Raw genomic sequence first — 13,603 nt, 5'->3', positions numbered from 1 at the left:
CCCATTGAAACCAATGGGATCTATGCAAGGAACAGCAGCAAGGCAGTGAAGTAGAACCCTCAGGCAGGCTTTTGAACAGTGGGGTTGGATACAGGGTGGAAAGATCTGAGTTAGGGAAATAGAACTTTGTGCTATTAGCTGTAAGTGTTATTAAAAACCAAGGGGGTTGATGAGGTCACCCCCCACGTACTCTGTATGTGTGTGTGTGTTTGTGTGTGAGAGAGAGGGAGAGAGTTGTGTGTGTTTGTGTGTGACAGAGAGGGAGAGGGAGAGAGTAGCAGGGTATCAAGAACAGAAGCTAAATGGATAAGGGGGAAGGGAGAAAAGAGGTTTCCCCCAGGGAAAACATTGTACAAACAACAATCTGATGGGTAGGAGAAGAGCCAGCTGGCAGTGGAGTCGTGGACATCTCTTCAACGGAGGGAGTCTGGTGTGAAAGCATAGTCGTGGGTATCAAAGGAGTAGTAGAGACCTTTTGACTTTGCAGTTGGAAAGTCACCCTTGATTTTATCAAGGGCTGTTTCAGAGGATTGTCAGCAGTTGAGAGAGGTGCTGGAATAGAGCTCCCCATTAGATGGCATCTGGAAAAATCCCAAGCATGTTGTGTTGCTGCTAAACCCATGTTCATATATCTGGTATTAATGAGAACCACTTGAAAAGCCAACTTTCCTTGCCCTTTCCTTTGGCCTATGTTTAGGACACTACATTCACTATGGTACATACAATGTGTTCCTGGGCAGAGATGGCTACTAGCCACAATGGCTATGTTCTCCCTCCACTGAGCATGGGACTGTGCCTCTGAATATAAGTTCCTGGGAATCATGAGTGAGGAGAGTTGCTGTTGCACTCAGGTCCTTCTTGTGGGATGTCCGTGAGCATCTGGCTGGCTACTGTGAGAATGGGGTGCTCAACTAGATGGGTTTTCGCCTGATCCAGCAGGCTCTTCTGACGTTTTTGGAATTCTCGCATGTGAACAGATCCCTAAGTGTGAACTGGAACGTCTGCTGCTGGAAGGGAGTAATGTTGGACATATTTTATACTTATGCAGGCTGTTATTCTTCCTTGATTTCTAATTGTATTTTACTTAATTAATGTTTCAATTGTACTTTATCTTTTGAACAGACTGGAAGGAAGGAGAAGGGAGACCCACTGAACATAGCAATTGACAAGATGACCAAGAAAACGAGAGATCTGCGAAGACAGGTACTTGGTGTTGTTTACTGAGCTTGTTTTTATTTTAGGAATGCTTCAGTGGTGGATGGTCAGCTGTAGAGCCACTAATAGACCTAGAGATATGTGTCCTATGTTGCAAAATATCTTCTTGCATATCTCATTGTGGGCCCTTTTTCTGCCCAAATTGCTTCTAGGCTGGGAACTAAGCACTCTGACAGAAGCATTAATTTGTAAATGTCCCGTGCCTAGGATCTGATTTTTACTATTATTATTTAAATAGTAATAGACTCCCCTTCAGTTTGTCAGCTGTTGTTTGGCATGTAAGTATCGAACGACAATAAAATTCAATTAGCAGTGATGATACAAACACAACAAAGTATTCATACAATTCAGGGCAGAGAGATGTTGCCACTGTCCTTGGGGAAAATTACATTTCTCAGGGGCTAGCAGAGCCTTGTGTCCTGGCCCCAGAGAGGGGAAGGAGGGATCTCCTGCCCTTTCATGTGGTTTCTTTCCACTGCCAGCCGGTGACAGCCAGGGAAGCAAAGATTAAGGAAAGGGGGATTTGTAGAATGGAAGGGAAGGGACTGAAAGGATTGAGGGAGGGTATTGGGTTTGTGGGGTAGACTCAGATCAAATTTGGATTGGCCCAGAAATAAGCTGAGCTGTTTCCTTTTTTTAAAAAAAGGAAATAGCTCTGCTTTGTGCTCTGCCACCCTAGTCAGAGGCAGCATGCTTCTGAAAACCAGTTGCCGGAAGCCTCAGGAGGTAAGAGTGTTCTTGCACTCGGGTCCTGCTTGCGGGCTTCCCCCAGGCACCTGGTTGGCCACTGTGAGAACAGGATGCTGGACTAGATGGGCCACTGGCCTGATCCAGCAGGCTCTTCTTATGTTCTTATGACAATCTGATGAGAGATAGGAAAAGGAGACTCGTCCATCTCTAATGCAGAGTAACAGCAACAAATTAGCAATAAGGTTACCAGATAAAAACAATTAGAAATGCAGGGAGCATAGAACTAAGCTGTGTATACTATGGGCCATTCCCTCCGCACCCCCCCCACACTTATTATTTTTATTTTTCCAAATATATGTCCTGCCACCCAGGCACAAAGCGGGTTACAGTAAACATCTAAAACAAAGCTGAAATGCACATCCCCATTTTATAAGCAGGGCGGGTTGGTGGGAAGCCAGCAACTAAAATAGAGCATAAATAAGAGAATGAAGCAGATCATGCCAATGGTTGAAAAGCCTCAGAAACACAACATTTTGAAAGTGAAACCCACCAACTGTCATTTGAATAAATGATAAAATAAGGGATATGTTTGCGTATAGTCCATAATTTATTCTAATCTGAGTGATCAGATGTTTGAAATATTTGAATTTTTGTGTAACTTTGCTTGGATAGTTTGTTGGCCATTGAATAAAGTGTTTGGTTTGACTTGCCTCTCCCTTCTTAGTACTGAAATGTTCTGCCTATTAAGCTGTATGACTCAAAAGCTTGGTTTCAACTTTTTACAAACTGTCTGGTCCAAATGATGGAACTCCTTCACTAGCTCGGTGATTCTAAACATTTTTAAGTAGATGTGTAAAACTGCTTTATCAACTAAGCATGATGGGACTCCTATCTGTCCCTTTTAGTTGAGGGGTGGGGAACCTCAGGCCAGGGGGGTGAAATGCAACCCACCAAGACTCTGTGTCTAGATTTCAGGGCTCTCCTCACACCACATCCCCTCCCCAGCCACATCCCATCTTCTTAGGCCATGCCCATCACCAGCCCTGCTTTACACCCTCCTTGAATGTTTTTGCCTGGCTAGACTATGTCCTTGAGTCCTGATAATGCCTTTTGCTTGCCTGGGTAGAGGACAGAAAGGTGTCTGTCAGTGTGTGTTGAAAGTCGTCTACTGTACAAAGGTACCAACTGCATTTGTTGTTCTTGCCACTTTTGCCTCTGGCCCTGCCCACCACTGCCATGTGGCCCTCAGAAGGTTGCCTAAAAGCAAATATGGCCCTCAGGCTGAAAAAAGTTCTTCAGCCATATTTTAGCTAATGCTGAGGCTTTTTGCTCTTGTAGGGTTTCACAACTGGGCCAACAGCGGATATGAATAAATTATATTTCAGTATATTGCAGCAACACAAATGCAGGGAATCAAATAGCTGCACTGCTGCTTGATGCTGCTGTTCAGCGATGAGGCCTGTGGCTTGAGTTGGTGGAGCGCCTTGCAGCCCAAATGTGTGATCTCACAGGGAGATGTGATGGTGACAGGATCAAGGTGCCAGATTAGTTCCAGAAACTCCTCAATTCAAGATCCCTGGTGAAGTTAATCTGCAACTCCTCTTGCAACTAACTAATCTAACTAATTTGATGGGAGCGATCATTAGCTATCATCACTTAGATTCCGGGCATGTTAAGCATTTGGATCTCCGTGCATTCCTTTCAAATGTCACTCAATGAGAAAAAGAATACAGTCCAGCTGTGAGCAAAGTGCTTAGGAGTAAGGGGGCCTGTCAGAGACAGCACCGTATAGCTCTGGACAGGGAAAAGATTGGGAGTTTGAAGTCGAAATGGAAGTTGTGCCAGCTGGCAGGATTCTTTGCTCTTCTCCTGCAGACAAGCTTGTCAAACAAAACAAGTCTCTTCCATTGCAGGTGAGGGCAGGCAGGCACATTCACAGTGGCAGGGCATTCCCTACTGCCCATTATTTGTTTCTTCATGTTTTATATCTTCGGGGGAGGGGGGAGGCAATTGCTAAGTTAGTAATTTCTAAATAGTGCAACTTGTCCTTCAGCAGCTGGGAACACATGGTTTTCTGAGAGCCTGTGCTTCTGCGGTGGCACTGGGAGATAGATGAGCGAGTAAGTAGGGCAGACGGAAGAACATCGCTTCCTTCCACCCAGGTTGTGAGCCTGCCAGTGCCCAACCTGGCCTTTGAATCATGTAGTATAGATCTCACTTCACAGCCTGCCAACTGCTGTGACTGTCACCACCCTTGTGTCCCCCCTGTTATAAATGTCCCTTCTAGCCATTGCTATCTCACACCATATTAGATGGTTTCTGAGCTGACTGAGTAGCTGTCCCCTTTTTTCCTCCAGATTTTTAGCCTTCCCTCCATTCATTATCTAGATCCATTTCAATCGGGTTTTAGGCCTGGTTTTGGCACTGAGACAGCCTTGGTCGCCCTGTACGATGACCTATGTCGGGAAAGAGACAGAGGGAGTGTAACTCTGTTGATTCTCCTTGATCTCTCAGCGGCTTTTGATACCATCGACCATCGTATCCTTCTGGAGAGGCTCGCGGAGTTGGGAGTTGGAGGTACTGCTTGGCAGTGGTTCCGCTCCTACTTGGCGGGTCGTCTCCAGAAGGTAGTGCTTGGGGAACATTGCTCGACACCGCGGGCTCTCCAATATGGGGTCCCGCAGGGGTCAGTTTTGTCCCCCCTGCTTTTTAATATCTACATAAAGCCGTTGGGAGAGGTCATCAGGAGTTTTGGAGTGCGTTGTCATCAGTATGCTGATGACACGCAGCTCTACTTCTCCTTTTCATCTTCTACAGGTGAGGCTGTCGATTTGCTGAACCGTTGCCTGGCCGCGACAATGGACTGGATGAGAGTTAACAAACTGAAGCTCAATCCAGACAAGACTGAGATGCTGTTGGTGGACGGGTTCTCTGATCGGATGGTGGATATATACCCTGTCCTGGACGGGGTTACACTCCCCCTAAAGGACCGGGTTCGTAGTCTGGGAGTCTTTTTAGACTCTTCCCTCTCACTTGAGGCTCAAGTAGGGAGGCCCGGAGGGTGATGACAAGATCTAGGGCCTTCTCAGTGGTGGCCCCCGAACTATGGAACAGTCTCCCCGAGGAAGTACGCCTGGCGCCGACTCTGCTCTCCTTCCGGCGCCAGGTCAAAACCTTCCTATTCTCTGAAGCATTTTAAGTTACACTGATTTAATTTTAAAAATGTTTATTGTATTGGATTGTTGATTGTATTTTAGTATTATTTTGTTATTCATTGTATTTTTATGCTATTTTATGTTCACCGCCCAGAGAGCTATTGCTAGTCGGGCGGTATATAAATTTAATAAATAAATAAATAAATAAAAATTATCCCAGTTAAGCCAGATCTCCTGTTCATGTCATGAACCAGGGTCCCTACTGCCCCCTTCCAGGAGGGAGGAGACCCCACACAGAGATGCTTTATCAGATCAGGGAGAGGAGTTTGGTTCAGAAACTGTCCTTGACATACCTACCCCCTCAAAACACCCATCATCAGAAAGGGGCATGAGACCAGGTCCCAGTGGTGCCCATTGGGACTGGTAGGGAAGGCGGCAGTGACACCAACAGTTGGTGGAGCCAAAGCCAATTGCAGGCTGAGCCAACCAATCCTAGTTTTGTCCCCCTCCCAGCTGAGTTCAACAAGAGCAACACAGAGACAAAGGAAGAGGAAGCCGACAAGCGGTGCCGCCACCTGGCCTAGTTGAAAATAAGCAGAAGAAGGGGGATCTGTAAGGGCAGACTGATCATTCACCCTGATGCACCAGCCTCCGCTACCAGCTCCCCTTCTTCCTGAGAAGGTACCACTACCATCCTTGGACTCCAGCTCTGAAGCCACCACAATGACACAGTGACCTTTACGTTGCTGCAACCAAAGGCTTCAAAAGCAGGGGTGGGAAACCTTTTTCAGCCCAAGGTCCACATTCCTTCTGGGCAATCTTCCAGGGGCCACAGTGGTAGGTGGGTACTACGGTTGACAGGTTCAATCCCTGAGACTGATGCTGTATCTTTAGGAGAAGAGAAAATTCAGCCAAGTGCAGGTTTTCTTGCAACACTGTAATGGGAAAAACCACAAGGTGAAATTCTCCCTTCCCCCTGCACAACTTTGAAAGATACAGAAGACCTCTTGGAGGCTGGGCCTGGCAACCAAGAGGTCTTCTGTATCTTTCAAAGTTGTGCATTGAGAAGGGAGAATTCCACCTTGTGGTTTTTCCCATTATAGTGTTGCAAGAACACTTGCACTTGGCTGACTTTCTCTTCTCCTAAAGATACAGAATCATCCTCAGGCCCTGAGCCTGGCAACCCTAGTGGGTACAGAGATGAAAAGGAATAGCACAATAAATGTGAATGTTACCTTTGCAGAGCAGGCTACACACACACACACACACACACACACACACACCCTTCTCAAGCCTCCACCCATTCTTAGAACTCAGGGACACATTCCAACCAGGCAAAAGCACTCAAAGAGGGTGTGAAGCAAGGCTGGTGAGGGGTGTGGCCTAGGGAGACAGTGTGTGGCCTGGGAAGCCAAAACCCTGTTTAAGACCGGCTGTTGGAGCAACATGCGACTTCAGCTGGACTGGTTTGCAGACCTCACTCCATTTGGAGCTGTCCATGGTGCTGCCTCCTTGCTCTGCTTGTTGGAGATCTGACTTTCCACTATATCTGACCACATGCATCGGAACCAGACTCCTGTTCACTGGCCTTTGTGCCTGGTCTGGCCTGGCCTGTCTCTGCTCACTGGACCCTCTATGGATTTGGCTCCTCTGGAACCAGGACCTAGCTATGACCCACCTGGACTATACCCCCTCCTTGCTGCCTGAAACAAAACAGCTTACTATGGAGAATTCTATTCTGTGATTCTATGAATCATTGTCACTAGAATTAGCAGCAGCGGGCAGGGAGAGAGTGAGAGAATGGTCAATTTCTGTTGAGCACAGTTGGCTGTAATGATCCTCCCAATGCCAAGAAAGAACATCTGGACTCCCCAACATGTAGCATTTCGTGTCCTGCCAGTGAATATTGCCTCTATGCCTAGTCCTTGGGTGGTGACCAGGAAGGGGTTAAAAATCTTTCTCCCAGCAGGTAGAGTTGTACCAAAGTTCAAATGGAAGCAAAATTAAAATCCCTCATTGTGCAAGTAACCTGAGGAATTTCAAAAGCAATATATTATAAATACTTTTGATAACACTAGTGAAATTCCTGAAGGCGTAAACCCAAAATTGCCGACAAGATGTTTCACCTCGGACAAAATCTGAATCAAATTTGACATTTTTGGCAAAAAAAAAAATCCAAGGAATCTGGAGGAAAGTTAATCGTTTTGCATAGACTAGCAAAATTTTATTAGGACTGGGAGTGTGTGATTGATCAGATGAGGAACAGACACTGACACCCACCTGGCCTGGTTTTGTCCCATGGGACTCTTCTGGTTCTGCATTGGTAATGACTCCATTGCATATTACTGTACCAGATCTTGATGGCTGGCTGCGAACGTAAGATGGGGGAGTTGCCCCTTCATGGGAATAAATTCACAGTGGATGTTGTGGTGTAGAATATGCCAAATGTTAGATTCCCCATCCTCATCCGCATCCCAGTGGGAATTCAGTCATACAAGAACCACAAATTAATTGTGCTGTAAGCCAGCAGTGGGGAATCTCCAGTCCGTATCAAAGAATTAGGCCCTTCAGGGGTCTTAATTAGGCCATCAAGCCATTTTCCCCAAACCATGCCCACCTGCTCATATTTGACACCAGCTGTGGGCAGGTAAAGACGTGGCTGGGATCATTCAAAGATGCTGCATCTCAGTGCCCTTCAGCTGATTGGGGCTGAGAGTGGGCTCCATTGAAGAAGGGCTGTCAGCACTGATCAGCTGATGGGCGCTGAGTGGGAGCCCTTTTTTCAATCCATTTGCTGGTGGATTTCCCTCTCAGTGTGCATCAGCTGATTAGTGCTGAGAGGAGCTCCTTTGAGGGTGATTTGTCAGATGATTGGCACTGACAGCACACATTTAAAGGAAACTGCTACAGTACCAATCAGCCAGGAGGCACTGAGAGGGAGCCCCTTTGAAGTTGTGTTTGGCAGGTGGACAGCCCTGTCCTCCTGTCAGAGTTGGTGTGTGAGACGCTGAGGGAGGTAAGGATCCAGCCCACCCAGAACTCAAATGTGAAATTGCTGATCTGCTAACTAAAATATGTAACTTGTCCCTTGGGTCCTCCTCCGTGCCTGAGGACTGGAAAGTGGCAAATGTAACGCCAATCTTCAAAAAGGGATCCAGAGGGGATCCCGGAAATTACAGGCCAGTTAGCTTAACTTCTGTCCCTGGAAAACTGGTAGAAAGTATTATTAAAGCTAGATTAACTAAGCACATAGAAGAACAAGCCTTGCTGAAGCAGAGCCAGCATGGCTTCTGCAAGGGAAAGTCCTGTCTCAGTAACCTGTTAGAATTCTTTGAGAGTGTCAACAAGCATATAGATAGAGGTGATCCAGTGGACATAGTGTACTTAGACTTTCAAAAAGCGTTTGACAAGGTACCTCACCAAAGGCTTCTGAGGAAGCTTAGCAGTTATGGAATAAGAGGAGAGGTCCTCTTGTGGATAAGGAATTGGTTAAGAAGCAGAAAGCAGAGAGTAGGAATAAACGGACAGTTCTCCCAATGGAGGGCTGTAGAAAGTGGAGTCCCTCAAGGATCGGTATTGGGACCTGTACTTTTCAACTTGTTCATTAATGACCTAGAATTAGGAGTGAGCAGTGAAGTGGCCAAGTTTGCTGATGACACTAAATTGTTCAGGGTTGTTAAAACAAAAAGGGATTGCGAAGAGCTCCAAAAAGACCTCTCCAAACTGAGTGAATGGGCAGAAAAATGGCAAATGCAATTCAATATAAACAAGTGTAAAATTATGCATATTGGAGCAAAAAATCTGAATTTCACATATACGCTCATGGGGTCTGAACTGGCGGTGACCGACCAGGAGAGAGACCTCGGGGTTGTGGTGGACAGCACGATGAAAATGTCAACCCAGTGTGCGGCAGCTGTGAAAAAGGCAAATTCCATGCTAGCGATAATTAGGAAAGGTATTGAAAATAAAACAGCCGATATCATAATGCCATTGTATAAATCTATGGTGCGGCCGCATTTGGAATACTGTGTACAGTTCTGGTCGCCTCATCTCAAAAAGGATATTCTAGAGTTGGAAAAGGTTCAGAAGAGGGCAACCAGAATGATCAAGGGGATGGAGCGACTCCCTTACGAGGAAAGGTTGCAGCATTTGGGGCTTTTTAGTTTAGAGAAAAGGCGGGTCAGAGGAGACATGATAGAAGTGTATAAAATTATGCATGGCATTGAGAAAGTGGATAGAGAAAAGTTCTTCTCCCTCTCTCATAATACTAGAACTCGTGGACATTCAAAGAAGCTGAATGTTGGAAGATTCAGGACAGACAAAAGGAAGTACTTCTTTACTCAGCGCATAGTTAAACTATGGAATTTGCTCCCACAAGATGCAGTAATGGCCACCAGCTTGGATGGCTTTAAAAGAAGATTAGACACATTCATGGAGGACAGGGCTATCAATGGCTACTAGCTGTGATGGCTGTGCTCTGCCACCCTAGTCAGAGGCAGCATGCTTCTGAAAACCAGTTGCTGGAAGCCTCAGGAGGGGAGAGTGTTCTTGCACTCGGGTCCTGCTTGCGGGCTTCCCCCAGGCACCTGGTTGGCCACTGTGAGAACAGGATGCTGGACTAGATGGGCCACTGGCCTGATCCAGCAGGCTCTTCTTATGTTCTTATGTAATCCAGCTCCCTACCCCTGCTGTAAGTGAATCTATTCTTGGATCAAGGATTTGGAGCTGGCATTTTGATATCATTGTGCATGTTTAGTAGCACCCTGGTCATTCCAGTGCTGTAAATTCATGGCAATTGAGTTTATTTCTACTTAGCAAAGATTTGTTATTTCCGTGCATCAGGTCCCTGTCCTTGATATCTGGCTTTATGGAACCAGTAACGACAAGCTATTTTTCCCTATCTGCTAATCTCCTCAGTGACCTTTATGAAATTAATTATTTGTTATCGTGTTCCTAGCAAAGAGATATTATTAAACAAGCAGAAGATTGTCGTCAGAAAGATGGGATCTCTGTTCTGTTTAGCAGCTGCAGTGCTCAAGCACATACATTAATGACGACTTAGGGCTATATTGTCAATATCTGTTTGTCTCATATCTAACTATAAACACACATGGCAGCAAATGCATGTTCTTCCTGAGTACTCTTGGCTGGAAAGAACCATGGGCAGAGGTTTGCTCATAACTCTTGGGAAAGTACCCAGTAGTTCCACCAGAAAATACAGGACTCCAAGATATTCTGTTGATCTCGAGCAAGGGTGGGGAACTTGAAGCCTGGGGGACAAATGTGACCCCTAAAGTTTCTCTTAACTGGACCTAGGTACTTTCCCAAGCCACACACCTTTGAGTGTTTCTGCCTAGCTGGAATCTGTTATTGAACTCTGATAATACTTTTTGCTTGCCCAGATGGAGGACAGAGGTGTGTGTGTGTGTAAAGTAGCCTACTTCACAAAGGTAAATTCACATTTGTTGCTCTCTCCACTTTTGCATCTGGCCTTGCCCACCACTGCCATGTGGCCCCTGGAAGAATGTCCTGAAGGGAATGTGGCTCTTGAGCTTAAAATGGTTCCCCATCCCTGATCTAGAGCCTATTTCAAACATGAGACTTCAAGATACTGCATGTGGCAAGACACCTCCGGTTGGCTGTAGCAGCTATTGGTTCTTAGGGGTACTATGCTCTGCCACTCCAGCCCTCTCCCCATGCCAGTGCAGGGGTTCTTGCAGTACTAGAAGGGCAGGAGGGAACTGCTACAACAGCTGGTGACTTCCTTCTTTCTCTGCGGTGCTGCATGTATGAAGGATCCATGTGGCGCTGGAGGATGAACGGGGGTGTGGCAGTGCAGAAAGAGGGCGAGGCAAGAGCTCTCCAGCTGACTGTAGTACCTGTTAGATTCAACAGTGAGCATTGCTATCTGGAGACTCTTTGTAGGACACCCATGTGATCTGGGCCCTTTGATGTACATGAATGCAAAATCCAATATCAAAGTATCCAGTACAAAGTTGGGTAATCCCTTTACATTCCCCTATGTGCCTGTTTCTGTTCCTCACCTAAATAATAAAATGAAATGTTGTCCTCTGGGATATACAGAGTTCTTCAGATGACAAAATGGCTTAAGATGAAGAGAACTTTCTGCTGCTATGAAAAAAACAAAGCTGCTAGCTGCTCTTGCAGAATGTCTCCGCTTTTCACTTAAGAGAATAGTTTTTCCATAGAGAAGAACAGCAGCGTGGCTCTCTCCACATTCTGTGTATAAATTTGTCAGACAACAATGTTATTTTCTCCTTCCCTGGCCAGCTTCATTATTTAATCTATCCAGTGTCCTCATTATGCTTTTGTTAACACCCTGACCCAGTTTCAACCACATTAGAAGTATATTGTCTATGTCTGTCTGTGTTGTCTATGTATGCCTACACACACACATATACACACACCCTTTGTGTGCACAGCCAAACATGGTATGTTCCTCTTGCTAAGGCAGAGTGGTTTCTTGGTAATGGGAAATGTTCCCTCACCTTGGTTACTGTCTGAAGTTGCCCTCAGTGATGCCATCATGTAGCCACAGCTAATTGGCTACATGACACTGTGACAACTTTGAGATCACTGCATGATCACTGATTGGCTGGAATAATGTTGCAAAGAAGAAAGTCACCTTAAAAACAGTCCTGAAACAGCAGCACATCAGGGATGCACAAAAAATTGGTGCACAGGTGTGGGGTTTCTACAAGGCTTACATATACCTTAAAAGCTCAGTCAACCTGAGTGTGAAAACATGGAGCAGCATTGCTTAAAACCTTGATGTGTCCCTATTGTTGGTTTTGAAAATCATGGAAAAACTGTAGATTCATGATGGATCAGTTCCTTGATCCTAGCCAGGAATCAACAAGTGAGTTAACTGAACTGAATCACCCAAAAATAATTGGTTTGGCTAAACTGGTGGGCATCTCCCCTCAAGACGGGGAATATGTTTTTAGGTGGTTGAGAGTAAAACAGTTCCGTTGCCTTGGGATGAGGGTGGAGTAGTTAAAACTGTACCACATCTGCCAACACAGGTAGTGGATTTAAAACTTTGTAAGAACTGTTTTTTTTTTAAAAAAAGACAGTTGCCATTGCTATCATAACAGCAATAGAATTGAGCAGATTTTTTCAGGAGAGAGAGAGAGAGAGAGAGAGAGAGAGAGAGAGAGAGAGAGAGCAGACAAAAAACAGGAGTTGGGGGTGGCCAATGCAGGACTTCTCCTTAAGAGTAAATTATTTCAATGTGCTCTTTGTGGAGCTATCCTTCGGTTTGGTTCTAAAGCTGCACTTGGTGCAAAGTGCTGCAGCTTGTCTGCTAAGTGGGGCACCATATCACAAGCTGCTGTTTGTGACAGACTTTATTTACCTATTTAAAATATTTCTATCCTGCTTTTCTACCCTACAATGGGGCACTCAGGGCGGCTTACAATAAAATCACACACACACATAATAAAATTATATAGAATAAAAACACAAGACAAAACAGTAAGTTAAAATACATAAAATACAATTATTTAAAATACATAAAATACAATAAGCACATATATACAAACAAACTGAGAAACCTACATGTATATACAGTATATGAATACATATATGGGGAAACAATAGTAAAAACCACAAGATAAAAATTTAAAAAATAAAAATTAAAAACAAAAAACTTAGAAATAGTGTCAGACTCACCCATCAGACCCTCTCAAAGGCTCTCCGGAACAAGACAGGTTTTGCAAGTTTCTGGAAAACCATCAGGGAGGGAGCAGAACTGGCTTCTTGAGGCCGGGAATTCCAAAGCCTAGGAGCCACAACTGAAAAGGCTCTCTCTTGAGTTCCTGTCAGTCTGACATCTTTCATTCCAGGCACTCAGAGGAGGCCAGAGGGAGATGATCTTAAATACAGAGCAGGAGCATATGGGCGCAAGCGCTCCTTCAGATACACTGGTCCAAGGCCATTTAGAGCTTTAAAGGTCAAAACCAGCACTTTGAATTGGGCCTGGAAACAAATTGGGAACCAGTGGAGTCGATAAAGCACAGGAGTAATATGCACCCTGTGCCGTGCTCCAGTTAACATTCTGGCTGCAGCACTTTGAACCAACTGTAGTTTCCGAACTGTTTTCAAAGGCAGTCCTATGTAGAATGTGTTGCAATAGACAAGCCTCGATGTCACCAAAGGATGTGTCACTGTGGCCAAGTCAACTGCTTCCAGGAACAGACGCAGCTGGTACACCATTTTAAGATGGCCAAAAGCACTCCTAGCCACCGCAGCCACCTGAGATTCAAGCAGCAGGGCAGGATCCAAGAGAACTCCCAAACTGCGAACCTGCTCCTTCAAGGGAAGTGCAACCCCATCCAGAATAGGCTGCAACCCTCTCCCTGGTGCAGTTTTCCCCTTGACCAGCAACACTTCTGTCTTATCTGGATTAAGTTTGTTTGTTCGCCCACATCCAGCCTTTCACAGCCTCTAGGCACCGGTTTAGGATGAGCTTCCCTGCAGTCAGAAGGAAAGGAGAGATAGAGTTGAGTGTCATCAGCATA

The 13,603-nt window shown here is 45.4% G+C and overlaps 1 protein-coding gene across 7 annotated transcripts in view; it reads left to right on the top strand.

Moving 5' to 3' along the window:
- Positions 1-13,603, top strand: part of CTNNA2 (catenin alpha 2) — an 810,025-nt gene that overhangs the window by 578,496 nt on the left and 217,926 nt on the right. For all 7 annotated transcript variants that reach the window (XM_061583441.1, XM_061583440.1, XM_061583443.1 and 4 more), the window contains one exon: positions 1,123-1,203. In XM_061583441.1, coding sequence (XP_061439425.1) covers positions 1,123-1,203 — 81 coding nt within the window. The remainder of the gene's footprint in view (positions 1-1,122; positions 1,204-13,603) is intronic.

Source organism: Rhineura floridana, chromosome 9, assembly GCF_030035675.1.
Source record: "Rhineura floridana isolate rRhiFlo1 chromosome 9, rRhiFlo1.hap2, whole genome shotgun sequence".
In the NCBI taxonomy this organism is placed as follows: Eukaryota; Metazoa; Chordata; class Lepidosauria; order Squamata; family Rhineuridae; genus Rhineura; species Rhineura floridana.
This window is presented reverse-complemented; position numbering and strand designations above follow the sequence as displayed.